At 40.1% G+C, this 19,477-nt stretch overlaps 1 protein-coding gene across 1 annotated transcript; it reads right to left on the reverse strand.

Annotated features, from left to right (window-relative positions):
• Positions 1-466: 466 nt before the first annotated feature.
• Positions 467-18,780, reverse strand: KCNG4 (potassium voltage-gated channel modifier subfamily G member 4). Its single transcript, XM_054199983.1, has 2 exons — positions 18,031-18,780; positions 467-1,547 (listed from the first exon to the last, which is right to left on the reverse strand). Exons 1-2 carry the CDS (start codon positions 18,778-18,780, stop codon positions 762-764), a joined length of 1,536 nt encoding a protein of 511 aa, XP_054055958.1. The 3' UTR covers positions 467-761.
• Positions 18,781-19,477: the final 697 nt, after the last annotated feature.

The raw sequence follows: 19,477 nt of genomic DNA on the forward strand, positions 1-19,477 counted from the left end.
TGATAAGCTTGGGGTTTTTTATTCCTCATTTGTTATTTTAAATAAGTATATGAAAAAGAAGTTTGAAAACTTTTGCTGTCTAGTATGAAATGTTTACAGTTTGCAGGACGCAACTGCATTTCAAGCAAATTCTCTTGCAAACACTATGTATTTTATACAATAACAGTGCAATTTGTTATTTATAGATCGATCATCTGGCTACGGGCAAACTTTGAAAGCTTTCACATACAATGCTTTTATTTTAAGCTTATTAGTGGCTTTAGATACAGAATCCAGATTTGTATCGAGGCTTCTTCTGTATGTCTGGTGGATGAGCATCGTATAAACAACACTGGTGCGTAGCCCTGAAAGAATCCATTCTAGTGCTTGGCTCAAGATGTTAATTGCAAGAACAGTGGAAACTCAAAGGCAAATAAAATAACAAGTGCATTTGTGCCAACAGAAGCTGTTTTTTTTGTTACTCATTCAATATTAGGTACTCAGCAAGATACATGACTGGCAGAGACAAAGTTTATTCTTATTAGTCGTAGAGAAGAATGAATATTTATTATTGAATAAACTCTGACTTTTGACATTCTCAAAACCTCCAGCTTCATAGTGATGTGTTGGAGCTAGCTGTGTTGGCTTGACTGCTTAGTATACCTATGCTGGCAGAGAAAAATAGCATCGTAACCTATGTTGTTGCTTTGCTTTGTGTATTATGGTGACATACGTATGTGTATATTTCTATTCCTGTTCTTGGGAACTTTTTACAACTAGGCTTAGTTCCCTGTGTAAATGTATTTGATTGGTGATGCTTGATCCTCCAGGATCAAGCTGTCTGTCTCATTGAAGGTATCGCTTTCACCAGAGTGATTGGCATTTTTTGCTCTGTTTAGCCGAGACTGCAGTCGTTCATGTTCCTTTCTCAACTCTGAGTAGGAATGGGAGAAAGTGTGGAATATTGATGTTGCAGGAAAAGACATGATGAGAATCCCACTGAGGATGCTGCTCAAAGCCACCATCTGGCCTGGGACGCTCCGTGGTACCATATCTCCATACCCCACAGTGGTCATTGAAATGATAGCCCACCAGTAAGAAGCAGGTATGCTTGTAAATTCAAGCACCTTCCCAGATTCGTTCTCGGCGAGATAGACCAAAGGAGAAAACAGAGTGACAGCCACACATAAGAAGAGTAAAAGCAGGCCAAATTCCCGTGTGCATCTCCGAACTGTGAGGCCCAAAGTCTGCAAGCCCAAGGAATGTCGGGCAAGGCGCATTACATACAAGATCCTCAAGGCACGTAAAACCCGTAGCACCAAACCAACCTTCTCCAAATATGTGTTGCTGCTTGGCCTGTCTTCCTCCTCATTTGAGTCATCCTCCGAGAAAATGAGGGAGACGTAATAGGGTGAAATAGCCAAGAAGTCAATGATATTTAGGGGTCCTTTGAAGAACTGACACTTGCTCCTTGCCTGAATGAATCGGAGGCAGAACTCCAGGGAAAACCAAGCCACACAGATGGTCTCTATGACGAAGATGTAATAGCACTTCTGGGAACACTCGCCCTGACACAAGACAAAAAGAGAATTAAATAAAAGAACAGTCTGTGAACCAGCATCCAAAAACACTAAGGAAAAGCAATATGTATCTGCTTGAGTCACTGGTATTGGACATGAAGAAATGCCAGCTAGCGAGTAGCCGTATGGCAGCCATCTTTCAGTGGTGTATAGATGATACTGAGCGCATGAAATATCTGAATGAACAGATACATCTACCTGCTTATTTTTATTACATTGCTTCTTCCAGTCTAAATGAATGAAACTCAGATCTGTATAAAGTCTTGGCATGCAGCCTGTAAGTCCCAAATAAGTCCCACTTTCTGCTCTCAAAAAGAAATTAATTTAAACTTGACTGGTTTATAAGCCTGTGCAAAAATCAGTTTCTCTTCAAAAGAAGGATTAATGTTTGAATGTCTCTGTAAACTTCTGGTGCTGTTCAATGTATGGTGCTTTCACAAATGCTGCTTACTCTGGTGTAATTAAAAGTGGTTCAGAGATATTCATTAAGTCATCTGGATCCTTAGCTCAGTTATGCCATATATCAATCTTGTTTCTTTCTGTGCATGCAAATGTTTTAATCTAAAGGAAAATAAATACCCTCTCAGTAGGTGAAACTTGCCTTGAAGAATCCTCTCCCAGTATAGAGGCCACATGCTACAAGCAATACCTTCTCGGTTTTGTTATCAAAGGAATTGCTTTAGTTGAACTACTTTGTATTCCCTTTTTTTTTTAATTTTCCTGAGCTAAGCTTAAAAATGAAACTTCTTTCGGCCTATTCCAGTGAAAAAAGGAGGCAAATGTAAATTAACGCGTAATTATTTGGGTGAGCAAGAGACTACATTGAGCTTTGTCCTTTAGTGATGGGCAGCCACTAGGCTACGTCCATCCAAAGAGTGAGCTAACAGGTTTTAATGCTGGTTTTTTGCTTTTAAACATTGCGAGTAAGCCTATTGAAGAATGGCACCTAACAGGTACTTGTGTGGTATTTTCAGCGGCACACTGCTGTTTACATGAAGTTCTTGCATCAGCGCAAATATTTGGATTACAGTTCTAATCCAAAACCAGGTCAAGTGAACTGGAGTCCTGCATGGACTTTGGCTGACTTTGAAGCAGCCTGGTGTGCTTTTCTTTGCTGAGCACATTATCAAAACACCGGTGCATATCAAGTGTACAGGGTTTGAATTTTTGGTAAAAATGAGAAATCTCAGCTGTAATTGGGAACCAGAGAAAGGGATTGACGACAAGTATTGCAACTCTCTGAAATTCCAGCCTGGACTCAGAATACGAGTTGGCACTGCATGTTCCAGAAAACCCAAATGTAGAAGACAGTAGTTTCATTTTAGATTTTTAAGCTGCTTGGAAATTAATATTTAGCAAATAGCTCTTTCCAGCAACAACTTTGGTACATGAAGGCTTAGCAAGGTTAAAGAGTCGTCTTCTCCTTGCTGAACATGGACTTGCATCTCTGAGATGTTCACAACTGCAGATGATCAAGCAGAATTAGGGACAATGAAGGAGGATCTGTGCAGAGAAAGAACCTCCTTTTGGGAGGAGAGAGTGTCCATGTGTAATTCAGGAATAACTGCAGACCCTTGATTCGTGAAAGGCTTTTTTTGTAACCTCTGCAGAATGAAGTCAAGGCTGCTGTATGTATCTTTCCTGATAGCCTGTCTCAAATTAAGCAATTTACAGGAACAGTTCCTGATACAGTGTTGTTCATTCTCAGCCAAATTTCACAAGCGATATTGATTAAAAACACCACAGGAAACACATATCCCTACTGCTAATTGAACTTACTACCAATGTTCAGTTATCCTCCACATTGCAATGCAAAGTTGGTTATTTAGAGTGTCCCTTGTGATGGAATTACTGCTCTTCTTGGGAGTAACAAGTCTTTTTGTTCAGGCAGTGTTTGTATCGTTGGCTGGCTGAGTTCCTCAGGTAAAATGTTAACATATCCCGTATGTATATGCTTTACCGTGTCTAACCCTCAGAACAATTTAGCTGCGTAGCACTGTTTGGGGATTTTTCCTCTTTCAGTAGGCTGGCAATAGACTGTCAAGATCATAATTTATCTCTTCAAGTAAACATCGCAAAAGGTAGTGAAGACTTGGCTCTGCTAGAGTTATGTGTACAGGGTCAGGTTATAGCTCCATTTGAAGTCATTGCCACGGCAGTGCCTGGAGTGCATTGATGTCTGCAGAGCTGCTGACTTGGCTTGATGAGATTGCTTGCAATCAGCAGTTGTGTTATGCAGTGTTCACTTTTTCTGAGTTGTAAATTATTTCAATAGTGCAGCCTAGACTCTGTGCAGACCTGCCTATGGTCACTGTGGTGATGCGGCCTGTGAATTATTCATTGTTCCCATGAAGATTTATTTTATTTTTTGTTAACGGGGCTGAATTTCCAGTACATCGGTTACTTGTTTGCCTTCATACATTTACAGGTGACGTTGCTCTCATCATGCAGCTTTCACTATTCCTTCCTTGGAAAGTACAAGAAAATAAATTTTGTTTGCTGGAAGCTTTAACTGTTGAGATCTAGGGTGTCTTTTGAATTGAGTGTGAAATTTCAAGGTGTAGCATTGTAAGGGCTGGTTGGGAGATTTTTTTTCTTCTTGCCACCCTTGGTTGCCTCAGTATTCCCTATAGAAAGTTACATATATTTAGAGAAAGCAATTTGTGCAGTCAGCTTCCTAAATGTGTATTTCACTTTTCAGAAGAACATCCTTCAAATCAAACTCTTCAGGAACGTTACTGTGCATTTTATTTTTCCTTTGTGCATAGTTGTGGATGTAAAGGATAGCGAGTTCTCCCCTGTTAGCACACTTTGTCTTTTTTATGTACTTTGCAAAAGACGTTTAAGAAATTTTTGCATGTGATTCAAACCACGATCCCTTTTTCTCCTGCAGCAAACAAAAGAGTGACAATATCACAATCTATGACACTGTGACTAATGCAGAGAATTTTGTGCTTCATTTTTTTGGGGAGAGGCAGAAAAAGAAGGATGTGTTTGCTTCAGACATGCCTACGCTACGTGAAAGCACGCAGCAAAACCAGCCCTGTGTCTCTCAGAGGGAACTGATTTATACATTCAGCACAGTCGTTCTGTATGGAGGTGACTAACTCAAGCCCTAGAAATAATGCAGCTGGGCTACCATCTCGCAGCAGGGCAATTTCACTCCATTACATAGTGTAGATGTGCAGTGATTTAGTGAATCCATATACAACATCTGCCAGAAACTTCCGAGCCTCTTTCTCTGCCTGTCGGCTTATTTCTCTGTCACCAGTGTCTGGAAAGGGAGTGTAAGACCCTGGCTCTATGGGATTTAGTGAGAACATGCTCATTGATTTCACATTGGGAGAAAAATTTCATCCAGTGAATTTATATGTGAATTTTTTATATATTAGAAATATTTGTGTATATTATGTAATGTATACGACATGGTTTATATGGAATATCCCTCTCTAATGTCAGTCTTTTGGAAGATTCTTGATCATTTTGAACATCCTGTTCAAAAGCAGCAAATATTGGAATTATAAGAGGGAAAAGAGGAACTATTAAACACCAAAGACAATTTCTGTCTCTCCCGGTATTTTTGATGATTTTAGACCTCAGAGTGCTTTATGTTCCACTTACAAGTGTTGTCCAAAGAGCAGGCAGAATAACACACTGACTTCAAACACTGTGTTCTTACCAAAAATATGGATGCCTCTACGTCAGTGGTAGATTTCAAATTTGCTGCTGTCACCAAATTCCCATTAGATGTTAGTTACTTTTCAGTGAACTGGCAAATTATAGGCCAAATACTCTGATCCGTGAAAGGGTTTTTTGCATAAATGGCCAATAGAGGATTTTCTGTGCCGCAAAAAATTCTATAGATTTCCTCTTTCTGAACAAAGCAAACACATTTGGGAAATTCTCGTGATCAGTGCCTGCCAACACAAAACACAACAAATGACTCCCTCTTTTGATCTCACCATTAACTAGAGCAGAATTCTGAGCTTTTATTTTCACATCTTTGAGTCAAGTTTGTCACTGACTTCATTTTCCTCCTGACTGCGTTTTTGCATCCAAAGTACCATGGTGCAGGAGAACGTATGAAAGCCCCAAGTCAGTATGGTGTTGACTGTGAATACGAGGGGAAGATGAGGTTTTATTTATAACTGACCACAACATATTTTGGGTGGGCTTTTTCAACAAAACCCTCTGACATGTTTTACACTGCCGTAGTGTCAATCAGTACTCAAACTTTCATCAGCTCTGACAGGAGAACAGTTATCAAAAAGCCAGTGGTGAGTGAATATCTAACTCTTTATACTTTATTCATCCTGCAGATTTACTTTTGAACAATGCAAGAGTTTATAAGAATTTATGGAACTTGCCTCTAGCTGAAATTCTACAATGTATGATATAAGTGTAATAAAATGAGTGCCTGGTATTGATTGTAGATATGAAAAGAGCATTTGGCTCAACAATGAACGAAACAATATTTTATATGTAAAAGATATATACTCAGTCTGATGCCTGAAATATTGAGTGATTTCTTAAATTTATAAATCACCTCAAAGAAACAAAGTGGCTCTTTCAAACTTCTGTACCACCAGGGATAATAAGCAGTTCATGCTTCCTTTTCATTATTGCCTTCTGCTGTATAAGGTGATGGCTTATTTTCTGGGTTCTCTTATGCATTGGAATGTTTATAGTGTTACAGTAAAATTGCGCATTTTAGGATACTCCTATTAACTTCTCTTTAGATATGAAAAAATAGGCTCATACTAAAATATAAGAACAGCAGTACTGAGTCCAGTTATCCCAGTGCCCTCTTCCAACAGCCTGAGAAAACAGATGCCCAAGGCAAATCTCCCGGGTTCTGTTTTCCACTCCAGAGCTTCCTGAGCTGAAGGTGGTGTCCATGTAAGCGAACTGAATTGCTTGTCTGCCGCCTGTCGCCTGGAGACTCACCCTTTTGCTTTCAACTTGTTTCCCATTAGTTCCATCTGATGCCCCTGAGCGCTGTCACTGAAGGGACTCTGGCTACTTGGTTGACATTTACTCGTTTCCTGCCATTTGCGATTTTGTAGACATCTGTTGCAGCTGCTGTTGTAGCTTGTTTCCATCCTGAGGAATTCTGCCTGCCTTACTCCTTGCGTGAAGTCATTCCACCCTCGTTGCGTTTCTCTAGCAACAAGAGGTTGAGGTTTTGAGGTGTAAGGGACTGGGACTGCAGCTTTAAAGTGTGGGTGAACTGTAGGTTTTATACAGTCAAATGGATATATTTTCATAACGAAGAATTTGATAAATTTTGCTTTTTATTGTGCGTTCCTTACAAAAGTTCAAGCATGTTGAATCTATGTAGGGACAATGCTTGGAATGTAATATTTCTAATAGTGAGAAATTGTGTGACTCTGGTAAGTGTCACTGCAGCTTTCTTGCAGTACTTTTTTTTTTTTTGAATGGATCTGAGGTTCAGGAGTTCAGCATCTCTGAGCCTGGGACTGGCCAGGGCAACATGTGGCAGCTAAATCTCAGACCTCAATCGCACAGGTGAGCTTACAGAAGAGTAATGTATTCACTAACTGAATTCAAGCTAAATGAACTTAAGATATGTGCCACTCACAAGATAAATAAGATAAATTTCCTGGCAAAGTGCCCTCTTAGTTTACCAGGAAACATTAGTTAAGGCATAATGACATCCAGGATAATAAACCAAACCAGATCTCAGAGTTATGCTGCACTAACCTACCTTACAAGAAATGTAAATCTCATCTAGTGAAAATAATATCTTTACATGCATCAATAATTGTAGCAATGCCCAGGGAGACTGAATCAGAATTTCCCCTGCGGAATATATATCTTGTCTATCCACCTTGTTTTTCAGATACAAATCGCTATTTTACATTTTCTAGACAAGGAAAAAATTTATTATTTATAGATGACTGGATGAGAACACCAAGAACTATTCTTATGCCTTCAGCATCTGCTCTGAGTTGACCATTTGTGTCCCACTTGCTTGTACTCTAAGACACTTTATAATTGAAATACACTAAGGAAAACTTTTTCTGAATCATTACCTGATCTGCCAATTAATTTCCTACTGCCAAAGATTTACCCCAGTACCTTTTGCAGTGGATATTTATCCTTTAGTCCACTGTGAGGTGGTTTTTTTTTTTTTTTTTCATAAAAGCTGAAGCAAACACAGAAGAGAGTGAAAACTTACATTTTGCACCTTGCACACTTTGCTATGATCCTCTTATAAAATTGTTGGAGGATTCTGAGCGTTTGAACCCGAGTCTGTCTGGCCTCTTAGCAGCTGAAGGCTGTGCTGCACATTGAGGGAAAGGATGCCGGGTTTTACCTCTGGTCTCCTCACCAGTATCAACTGGAACAGATCGGTTCTTTCTAATCCTCTGCAGAGCACTCTGGAAATCAGTGGCACGATATTGAATGGCAAGGCAGTGGCTGACTACTTGCCGACAGGCTGGCAAAACTTGGCGCTTTTCAAAAAAGGGATATTATATCCCTGCCTGCTCTATATTGTGGCCATGGACTCTTCATGTTTTGTTACTGATTCGTAACAAAAAAATGCCTCAAACAAATCCTTTTTAAGCAATTTCTGGAGTATAAAAAAGGGGACTGAAATGACCTGAAAACATCAGAGGCAGGCATGAAAAGTTTCTCTTAAGCTGCAGAAAAAGGGGGAAAAACCCTGTTATTCCTTTTATATTGGAAGTGCGGTGCTCCAGCTATATTGGGGTGGGAATAGGACAGGTAGCACTTTTCTGCCCTTGCCTTGGTGTGACTGGCAGGACTTCTGTGGAAGTCACTGGCAGCAATCTGAACCAGTTTTCTATGCTGTGTAACAAACAGTATCTAAATAAAGTGGAGTCTGAGGTGCAAGACAGGCAAACCGGCAGCCTTTCTCATGATCTCCTGTCTGTGCTTGCCAGTTAACACTGGTTGTCATGATGTTAGTGATTTTAAGTGTTTCCTGCGTCAAATAATCTATTTCCTAGTTAAATGGTGAAAGGTGTACCAATGCTTTCAGAACACTTTGCTAGTAAGTACTGCTAGATCTGTACATGGATTATTTCAGAATCACATCATACCTACAGAGGTTAATATTTTCAAAGCCTTAGAGTGGAAATCAACATCTACATCAGCACTATGTATATATGTTGCTTATACAGCACATACTTATGAGAAAAGCATTATTTATGAAGCCAAGTTGATAGAAGTCCTTGAACACAGCTAGAAGTCATGATTGAACCACTGTATGCAAACTCTGTTATTCACAGGGTATGTTTATGGAAAGCAGCTGGCTCATCATCATAAAACAAATGAGCAATGGACAGAAAGGATCTGAAGCCTCCTCCCAGCTAGATCCACCCTAGATGCCGTAGTGACTGCTTCCGAGTAAAGGCTCTTTTGGTGTTCAGTCACCCATACTAAAGAGTCTCAAAACAAAGCAGGGAAGGCATTCATAAAGCAATATGTTTGACTGTTCTTGATTCAGACTCCTATTGGGGTCCTAAAGGAGAGTTTCCTTAAACAGGATCTGTACCTGCTTAGCACTGCAGTCTGCAGCTGGCTGCCAGAACATCGTCTTTCACACCAGAAACGTGCCTGGCAGCCTGGCTGATGCGAGGTCACAATCCACATCTGCTAAACTTACTCTGGCACGTCCAGAATTTATTTGGCACAGTCAAGTACAGCCCATTACCTCTCAGATCCTTCTCTCTGATCCACACACTGTTCTGTGGACCGAGGCCAGTGCCCACTGAAGTGGTGGCAGATGGGATCAGTCTGTATTGTGGCTGTCGACCTGCCTTCTGCCTGCTTGTGCTGTCCAACACTTAGTGGAGGGGCTTATCTCAGCAAGACTGCTCTTCTTGCAGGCTGGCCTTTTGGCCCGCTCAGAAGAAAAACATTCCGCCCTCTATGTAGAGGATTTAGAAGCAAAACTCGCAGGAATTTTCCTCTCTAAGCCCAAGGTTGATATGTCCCGGGCAGGGTGCTGTTTTCCAGCCTTTTGCACATCTTAGGGTTATACGTGGGCACTGCATCCTGGTCTACAGTTTCTCCCCAAGCAATTCCCTCTGTGGAAAAAACTACAAGTTAACACAATAGTGAAAAAACAACCTTTAGTTCTTGCTCTTGCCTGCTCACAAATCCAAGGCGGTGCATCTCCAGGGTGAGCCTACAAGTCTAGAGAGGACTGAGGGTTTAGAGAGTAGTGAGGCAGATCAAGACTGAGATACCTAACCAGCTCCTGGCTGTTCTTATCCCAGTTCACAGCAGGGGGAGAAATCCCTTTTGGCTGTAAAATGATGATTCAGTTAGTAAGTGTTGTGCCAATCCGCGCTCCCTGCATACCTGGAGCCGTGGGATCCAGCTGCAGTGCTGCAGGTACTGCTGAATCACTGCCACCGCATTGCCGCTATTATTTGAATAATTAAACCGTGCTCTGCTGAATCAAATGATGGTTAGGGAGAAGTTGAAAACCCTATGCTGTGGATCACTTCAGTACTTGGATTTATGGTTACAGACTGATGCAATAAAATCAAAAGGTTTAGAGCCTGCTGAGAAAGAGACTGTAACCTGATTTACAGAATGATGAGCTTTTTAAAGGAGTGCTGCGTACTCTGATCACAGAATGATTTCCCACTCGCTTTGCTTTATGGGAAATAAGCCTGGACTTATAAAAACAATTACTACAACTGGTACATTTGTGGAAACTAAACTAATATTGGGATTATATTAATGTGGACATTAGAAAGAACATAGAAGGAAATTATTATCTCTGTATCCAACACATAATTATCTCCTCTGGGGCAGAAGTGTAACTAAAATAAAATATTTCAATTAACTTTTAAGCTCGGGTCCTTATTCTGCAAACACCGTGAGAATCAGTCTAAAGAATCTGAGTTTGATTTAAACCAATTGGTGGCCCCGGAGTGTTTGTGTTAGGAGAAAGATGGGGACGTGTTATCTTTTTCTTGTTTTTCTAGGAAGAAATTTAACAGACTTCATTTTGTAACTGTGAAGAACAAGGTGGTCAAAATGACAAGGTATTTATCTGGGACTTAGGAGGATGACCTTCAATTTCCAGTTTTGCTGCTAGTCAAATAATTTGCCCTGTTACTGTTTCCTCTCTGCTTCTTTCCTCACTGCACTGTAAGTTCTTCAGAGCAGAAACTACTCGATATTGTACGTGTGTAGTACGGGGCGTACAGCAGAGTCACAAATACAGTGAACCTTTTATAAGGGAAAATACTAGCGCTAACAGGAGGTGCTAACCACAACATTTGCAGTTCATAGCCCTGATGCTGCAATGAAATTAGCAATTAGATTTGCTGAGAATTAAAATACCAGCTTGTGAATTTGCCTGCAGCACTAGACTGAAAAGTCCTCAAAGATTTCCATCATATTCAAAGAGCACTTTCTGAAACACATACAAATTTGTGTGGTTGTTTATTTTTAATACTAGTTGCGTTATTGCTACAAATTTGGAGGATGCATTGATTTCAAATAGCGTTTCCCAAAAACTGAGTGCCTCCCTCCGAGGAAATACCCATCTTCCCAGAGAAGGCATTTATTAAGTAATCATCTGTGCTGAACCCTTTGAGATGAGTGAAGTGAGGAAAGCAAACAGGATTTTTTCCCTTTGTAGGTATTACAAACTTGAAAGCAGCAAAAGGGAAAAGAAAGCCTGATTCCCGGTGAGGAACACGTGTGCTGGCACACCGAATAGCGGTTGATTGACTGCCCGCTGCAGAGCAGCTGGAACAGCTGGGTGTCCCCCCAGGATAGCGTGCAAAGCCAGGAGACTTAGTGCTGTTGGGATCCAGCCAAAACTGGATGAACATAAGGCAAACTAATAATGTCTAATTGTGCTTTCTGAACACTGGACCTTGTACTGGCAAAGCCAGCTTTTGAAAACCATGCAGAATCCATTTACTCACTGAAGTGGAGTGTCCAAGCTTTCTAAAGAAAATTGTTTTCTGTGGCAGCGAGGGTAAGCCAAGACACAGATGTTCGCCAGCGGCTGCCCCCCCGCTGGTGCCCCTCTTTGGTTGTGCAGAGCAGGGCTTAAGCAATGTGAACTTCATCGATGTTGTACATATTAGGTTTAATGCTGAAATACATAATTCTGTTTGTGGATACTTGGAAAACAGTTACTTATAATGTGAAACTATGAAATCAGAGTCTTAACGTAATGGTGCAATTTCAAGGTCAAAGCTTTTGACATTACTCAATAGGTATGCAAACCTCAAAAAAAGACAGATCCCATAAAGCAATAATTTATATGTATATCAAAGTCCTAGGCTTGAATATTCTGCTTTCTGATGTTTCACAGCTTCTTATTTCTTCTGTCTTTCTTGAATTGCTATTAATTTAACTAATTCAATCCACAAAGCAAATAAGTTTTCTGGAGTCTACTGTGCCGAGTACGCCTAGGAGACTGGGAGCTTTTTGGTGCTTCAGTGAAGCACATTTTCCTACTTTAAAATGCTACAGTACTTTCATTGCTGATCGAAGTGGTTAGGGGAAATCAGAATTGTACTAGATGACTAGATAATTTAGGAGAGTGAGTGTCTGCGGTAAGTGTTCTGATAAGAACCCAGAAAAATGTACTGAGCAGATGCAATAACACAAAAGCACATCCAGCTTTATTTTGTTCTAAGTAATTTCAAGTCTTACGTGTATACCGATATATTTATAGATAAGCACGTATGCATATGCCTTTATAGTCTTACACTTTTAAATGAGCATTACAAGTGTTCTGAAAGTCAGGATTTCATTAATCTCTTTGCAATAGAGCAATTCACTCTGGGCCATGCTTTGTGTGATGTATGCTTGTGTTAGAAAGTGAGTTTGAGCACCAAATTACTATGAAATATTCCTGCTTTTCAGGTATATTCTGAATAGTGCCCCACTTCATTAGTAGTGCTTTGAACTAGTCATTGAAAAAGGTATTTTTCAGCAGCAATCATTTTGCCCTGGCTAATCAGCTAGAAAATTCTTTTTTGATCAATATTTAGACTCCCTTATTTAAAAGCTATAAAATGGTAGCCCACAGTATCTGTCAAAATCTAGCTGTCATGTTCCATTTACCAAAGGTGATTGCGTCTAACAGTTGGCCAAATTACACTTTGATGAAGAGTCTTGTCTTTGCAGACTATGTGAGCAGCACAACTAGGTTTACACCCCTCTCACTGACACTCTCCGTATGTTTATCTCCTCCAGGCACTCCCAAGTCGTTTGGGTTTCCCTTTAATAAGTGCCCTACAGATACTTCATGTTATCTCCAGGTTATGGGCAGGGTTGGAGCTTTATGTTTGAATGTTTTTATAATGGATTTAATGGCTTGAATACTGAGGATATACCTCTTGCAAGCAGATCTTCACATACTGAACTGGCTAGATACAAGTCAACGTGAATTTTTATAATTAATGCGTTTAGCTGTGGCAGCGGTAACCACGATGAAACAAATAGCTTGTTTGATTTTTCTTTCTCTTCACAATAAGATCAATAAATTGTTTTTTCCCCTATAAAGTAAAATTACTCCAATTCTAAGGAAAATGTGTTTTGTGGCAGTTTCCTCTAGTGTACAAGCCAAATAGGCTGGTTTTAGTATCATACAGACAACACCGGCAACATCAAACACTGAAAAACATAATTCAGGGCCTCCAGAATAATGATGTAGAATGAAAAACATAATTTAAAAATAGTTCTATATATTAGGTGCTGGGTTGTTTTCCTCTGTTCATGTTTTCTGGATTCTTAGTGCAACCAGACACTACAAACTTACTCTTTTAAAAGGAATTAGATTTTCAAATGATCAAACAACCCCAGGAATGGGAACTTTAAAGAAGTGAATATTCTATGTTTCAAGATAAAATCATTAGATCTGACAATACCGGTTGCAGCTTATGTTGGTTATGTTTCATTAGGTTATATACAATACATAAAACAATTACAAGCTTCTGAAGGTCAGTTACGAGCAAATACAGAAATCAGTAGTAGCAAGGTCTGACCACTCACTGATCACTGGAGAGAAGAGGGAGAACAGAAAATAGGGATTTCCTTCTCTCTTAAACCACACTTAGATGTGGTTTGTTGGGGGCCTTCTACATTGGAAGAAAAGGATTTGGTTGTTACTGGTGCTGAGGGACAGGGAATGGAAATGTCTGGAGTTTTTTTTTTTTTTCTTCTTTCCCCTCCCTGACCTTAATTTCCTTGCCTTCCTGAAGAAAAGACCTTGCTCTACCCTTTCTGCTGAGTCATTTCTCTAGAGGACGCCAATTTTAGGGACTCATTAAAAGAAGTATCTCTTCCTAAAGAAAATCCCGAGAGGGATTTAAAGCGTTCTCCCTGTCCAAGCTCTTCTGCGGTGGTTTTTATTCCCTGGTTCTCTGGTGTAATGATGTTTATTCTTCTGGGTTAGGTGTGCTGAACAGTGACTATTTCAGTTAAACCTCTTGGATCCTGACTGTAACTCTCATGTGGGACTGGGACTTTCAGGGAACTTTGATGGGACTTCTGCCTTGTCTCTAGTGGGATAATCTTAATTCCTTCGTTTGAGGCAAGTGCTGGTAGATTTTGTCGCTTCAGCTTTCTTACCTTATATCATAGAATCATAGAATGGTTTGGGTTGGAAGAGGCCTTAAAGATCATCTAGTTCCACCCCTCCTGCCAGGGGCAGGGACACCTCCCACTAGACCAGGTTGCTCAAAGCCCCATCCAGCCTGATACGTGTGGTCTCTGATTCAGATTTGCAGTTCTCTCAGACTACTCAATAACAAACAGAGTTCCTCACCTCCAAATATGCCTTTTTTTCTATCTGTACATACACATGTGCCTTTAACTATATTTTGGTGGTACTAAATTTGCTTTCTTACTGAAGACAGTTTGGTCTCCATAAAGAACAGATGCAAATATCCTAGGTAAGGATTATTGCCATTGGAGGATGTGGCATTTCAGTTGTTTTATGCCCAAATAACATAATTTGTTGCTAATGAGTCCTCTTTCCTTAGCATCGTGTATGATAAATACTTTTGATATCTGTTTCACGGTCAGACTTAAACTTGAGATCCCTAGAGCTACATTTACTGCTCTAGAGTTTTCCTGAACTTCTGGCTTCCTTCGCTTGAGGCTGTTCCCTCTGAGTTGGGGTTCATGGCAGGTGCTTATGTGGTATACAGTTACAGAATTGTTTGCCCGTCTATCTGTGTTTTTCTTTCATATCTCTAACGAGGAAGTTCTTAAATGTCATTTGACATATTCTGGAGTGTGTGCATGTTTCTTTATTTCACTTTCAGCTGTATTCCTATCTTTAAGCTAACCCTCCCGTCCCTTTTCTGCTGCCCATAGAGATGGCTCCTTCCCTCCCCTCTGGTTGCCAGGGTGACTGGGCTTCCCTGAAGCGGATGCTCTTGCCTTGGCTCCTTGCCATCCCTCTCCCGGAGACTGGAGTTTTCACTTTCCCTCGGATGGTGAGGTCTCCTGGTTGCTCTTCTGCCTGCCCAAGCAGCTATTCTCCCTTCTAAGCAGACCTGGTTTAGCAACTGATGAAAGGACAAGTGATTTCATGTGCCTGCAGGGTGGGATCAGCCAAGCCTCTGAGTGAAGTGGAAGTCACCTTGTATTATTTTTCTTTTTTTTTTTTTTTTTTTTTTTTTTTGACTCTGATACTTCTCCTTGAGCTGGAGTCCAGCCAGTTCTCACTCTCTTAATGTGGCTGTGATGGTGAGAAAAAGGACCCTAGAGTGGTACATATGCAGCAGAGGTAAAGCCTTTTTTACTTGTATTTCAGAATGGATAAATTCCATTTCCAGTGTTAGTGACATCGGGAAATGGATCCTTGCAGTACTAGTAAGCACATTTACACATGGAGGTTTTGCCAGGCTTTAACTCAGAAATTAATAAACCTCAGGTCAGGGCATCTTTGAATTCAGGTGTGGAATTGCAGATGTTTAGAAACTTTATTGAAGGAATTTGGCTGTTTTTTGTTGCTGAGCAAACAGATGTTGTGTGATCTTTATGTTTAGCTCAAAGAGCCAAAAATTCAGATTCTGCATGCCTGTCGCGGGTTGGTGGTGAATGTGGCCCCATTTTGGAATCACTTTCAGAGGTCGGCCAGAGAACAATTTTGAGTTACAAATCAACATAGAGTTGCAGTTTGCCTGAGTATGACTCAGCCGCAACCAAGAAGAAGCATTTTTAGTCAATTAAGTTCTCCGAGTTATTTGTCCAGTTCTAGCCAAAATGTTCTTTTGAGATCCCAGTGAAAAAATCTTAGGTGTTGCAGGCTAAGAATTTAGGGATGGAAATTGAGGGAATTTTTCCATCCCTAGGGAAAAACTTCCATCCCTAGGAACGGAAAACCTACTATTTAGTAGTTCATATTCTCTGCTTTTCCACAAGGCATGAGTATTTGCTCTAGTGTATTCCCTTGTGTTTTCTCTGGCATAATTTTAAATGATTCAAATGATAGGACTTTTAATACTCTCTTCTGTGCTTGTGGGACACAATGACAAAGTGCATTAGACTGGTGCTGTAAGTGTAAATTGTGTAATGTTTCCAAATACTTGGACAAATGTGGTCCTTTGCTCAGGTTCATTCTTCATCCTCTCCTCTGCACTGTAAACATTCCATCTTTTGAGCTGGTTTCAATCCAGTTTACTTGTTTTAAAGCAGTGATACATATGCAGATCCCGAAGTGGTAATGTCATCTGTGTTTTATAGGAAATCCAGGAACAGCAGCTACACTGCAGCTACCAGATAGACTTATAAGCCTCAACGTGCTTCGCTTTTTAACATACGGTTAATTATTTTTAAAACACACAACATATTACATCTAGCTGAGCTCTGAAACATTATGTGCTTGTTCGTTTGCACGAAAAGTATTTATAATATCTTTTTCTGCAGTGGTTGGGAAATTAAGATAAATGCATCAGGCTACTTCCATTAACAAAGTTAGTAGGAAGCACTTGCTAGAGCAGAGTTTGTAATGTTTTTACATCTAGCTGTAAGAAGGATGTTCTATATTTAAAGCACTTCCTTGGAAGAAGCATTGGAACAGCGTTACGGTTTTTCCTGCCAAAGGTAATAGCTGTGGAAGGCTGCAACAGCACCAGACTTATTACTGAAAGGTAATGGTCTTCCTATGCAAATGTAAGTTAATATTCAAGGGGTTAAATGGAACAGGGAATGATCTTAATTTTCGGCTTTCTGTGCAGTCCTTAGTTTTATTCAAAGACATCAAATATCATGACATATCTTCACCATGAGTGTGCTGCTTTGACTACTGCTTGAGCAATAAATTACATACAGGTCTTTGTATTGTGCATACCACGCTGTGCTCTAAATGTAAACATTGCTTTATTCATCAATATGCAATACTCTGAGGAGTGTCTTATCTTATAGCACTGGTTGGGGCAGGGAATTTATTTGACCTGGATTTCCTCAACACTTTTGGAAGGGCAGTTTGCAAATGAAGTGCAGGATTCATTAAAGAGATTAGTTGCAGTTATTTGATGAATTTGGACATTACTACATCTGAAATAACTTTGGATTGTTACTTTCCTCTGTTTTATTATTAGAATAATAAATCTTTACGATGCTGAAATATTCACAACAATGTTATAGAGAAGACTCTTCATGTATGATACAGGCTTGATTTCCTTGCCCTGAATTAATGTGGATGACTTACTTGAAAAGTGTTTAACTGCAGATAGCAGTTCAGCTAGTATTTGGCATTGCTTCTACAATACGTACATATATATGTGGGCAAATACGGAATTCTATTAGCATGGAATTACGATTTCTGGAGGTGCAGCTTTTAAGTTTCAGTATCTGCGAAAATACTTCATCTGTTTCTCATCCTTTAATCTTTATGCAACTATTGAAATGTAACATTATAACATTAGAAAAATTAATGAGTATTTCTTCCTCTTTAAAGATTGGACTGTATTATCACAAGGGAAGGTACCCGGCTATTTTAAAAGTAAAGATGTCAGAGGAAAATATTTCTGTAGCTGATGTGTCCAAATGAGAGACTGCTGGTCACTAGAGAGTAAAGCACGTTGAAGAGAAAACACCACAACGTCAGTTTGAGAGTCTCGGTGCTAACAAGTTAATAAAGTTACGCTACCAGCTGCTTCTTAAGAAGGAAAAACAATGCTGTGTTAGAGAGCTGCAGTAGCTGTTCTGTCCAGAAGCTCTTTGCTGTATTTTACCTAACAATTAGTAAAATCCGTTGTTCACGTTATTCTTAATTTACTATAATTTTGAAAATGACAGAACTAATTTAAGCCATTGTTGCATTTTCTGTTATAGACAGTTTCATTACCAGTGACAGTTTTGAACCTCATTGCTATGGATTTTCTGTATCTTTTTTTATCTTTTTAATGATGTATGCCTAGCAAGACAGACACATTTCTTTTAATTGTATAGTTAGACCAATTAAAAAGGACTGACTTACCCTGTCTTCTTCAGCTCTTAAGTCTGGCATTGTGCTAACACAAAGGCTTATAGCTGTGGTGGCCACAAAGAGAATGGAGAGACAAGCAAAGACTTTGCCTGGGAGTCCTGACTGGGGATTTTCTACCATGTCTCTGAGTCTGTTCATAAACTGTCCAAATTTGGTTTTCTCATCCAACACACACATAGCTTCTTTGCTCTTCCGAAGTTCCTCTTCTTTGCGTACCTCAGCCAACTCCTGGAGTTTTTGAAATAGTTTTCGAAAGCAGCAGTTCTCCAGGTTGGATTCCTCAATTCCCCAGTATCTCAGCTCCTCCTGAAAAGACAAGGCACACATGTCTCTTAAGAGCATCAGCTTCCCTGCTGCTAGAAAGCTGACAATCATCCCAAAAGCATTGGGGTTCCTGTCAAAGAAGAACTCATGGGTGTCTTCATCGTAATCATCACACAGCTGAATTATTTCTTCATAGCTGCTGCAAAACTTAAGTTTGCTCAGTCTGGTCAGGGGAAATTCCTCTAAAGTACTCCAAGGTAGCAGGTACTTGATGCCTCCAACATTTATCATGATCTCTCTCTTTAGATCGACTGCAGAGACTTGATCAGGATGGTAAATCCTCCTGGCTCTTTGGTAATGGACCCCTTTGACAGAAGGGGTTTCAACGGAGACAGGAAAGAAGTGGCTTAAGGAATTACAAGAAGTGTAGCTAATGTTACTATAGTCTTGATCACTGCCTCCGGAGAGAATAGGCATCTCTAAGAGTTCTCACTGGGACATCCGAAATGGCATCAGGGCAGGGTTATCTGTCAGCCAAAAGATATGGGAAGGAGGAGAAAACATAGTAGAGGTTATTGCAAGAGAGAAGGTGTTTCAGCCTACTTTCCTAAATCGCAAAATTAATGAGCGTGTGTTTTGTAAGTAAAAGTCACCTCTATGCTTCTTCCTGAAATCTGCAGCCTGTGAATGCGATTTGCTTTGCAGCCTCATTGGTTGTCTGGCAACACACAGACACAGAGGAGAGCTAAAGCCTCATTCATAATTATCGCGAAGGGTCGGATGCCTGCAAATCCGAATGTGAACAGATTGGTCTCTTCTCCCAGCGTATCTCGGTCATCATTAGATCTTTGTATTTTCCGGTGCTTGTCGCTTTGCTTTCTTATTTCTATAAACCCTTAAATACACACTAACTCAACTAAGCTGCTTAATAGTTATTAGAGTGAGAGTGGTCAATTACCTGCCATCAGCTGGATGCAAAGTTCCTAATTGCTTTAAGTTGAAAGCTCGGATTGCAATTCCTCTTCCTTTCACTGCACGCCTGTTCTGCCTGCCTCTCAGGGGTATTGCAAGGATTAGCCAGTAGATGTTTGTAAAATGCCTTAAGAGGTAAAGTGCTGTGTAAATGGTGACTATTCTTATCAACCCGGTCTCATGTCACTGCAAATTACGGAGA

The sequence above is a fragment of the Rissa tridactyla genome, chromosome 4 (genome assembly GCF_028500815.1).
Source record: "Rissa tridactyla isolate bRisTri1 chromosome 4, bRisTri1.patW.cur.20221130, whole genome shotgun sequence".
NCBI lineage: Eukaryota > Metazoa > Chordata > Aves > Charadriiformes > Laridae > Rissa > Rissa tridactyla.

Bases quoted from the DNA above. Each gene is read 5' to 3' on its own strand.
- KCNG4 (XM_054199983.1), bottom strand. From the start codon at position 18,780: ATGCCTATTCTCTCCGGAGGCAGTGATCAAGACTATAGTAACATTAGC. The intron at 1,548-18,030 runs GTAAGTCAGTCC...GTCTTGTGTCAG, and splicing joins TAAGAGCTGAAGAAGACAGG to GGCGAGTGTTCCCAGAAGTG.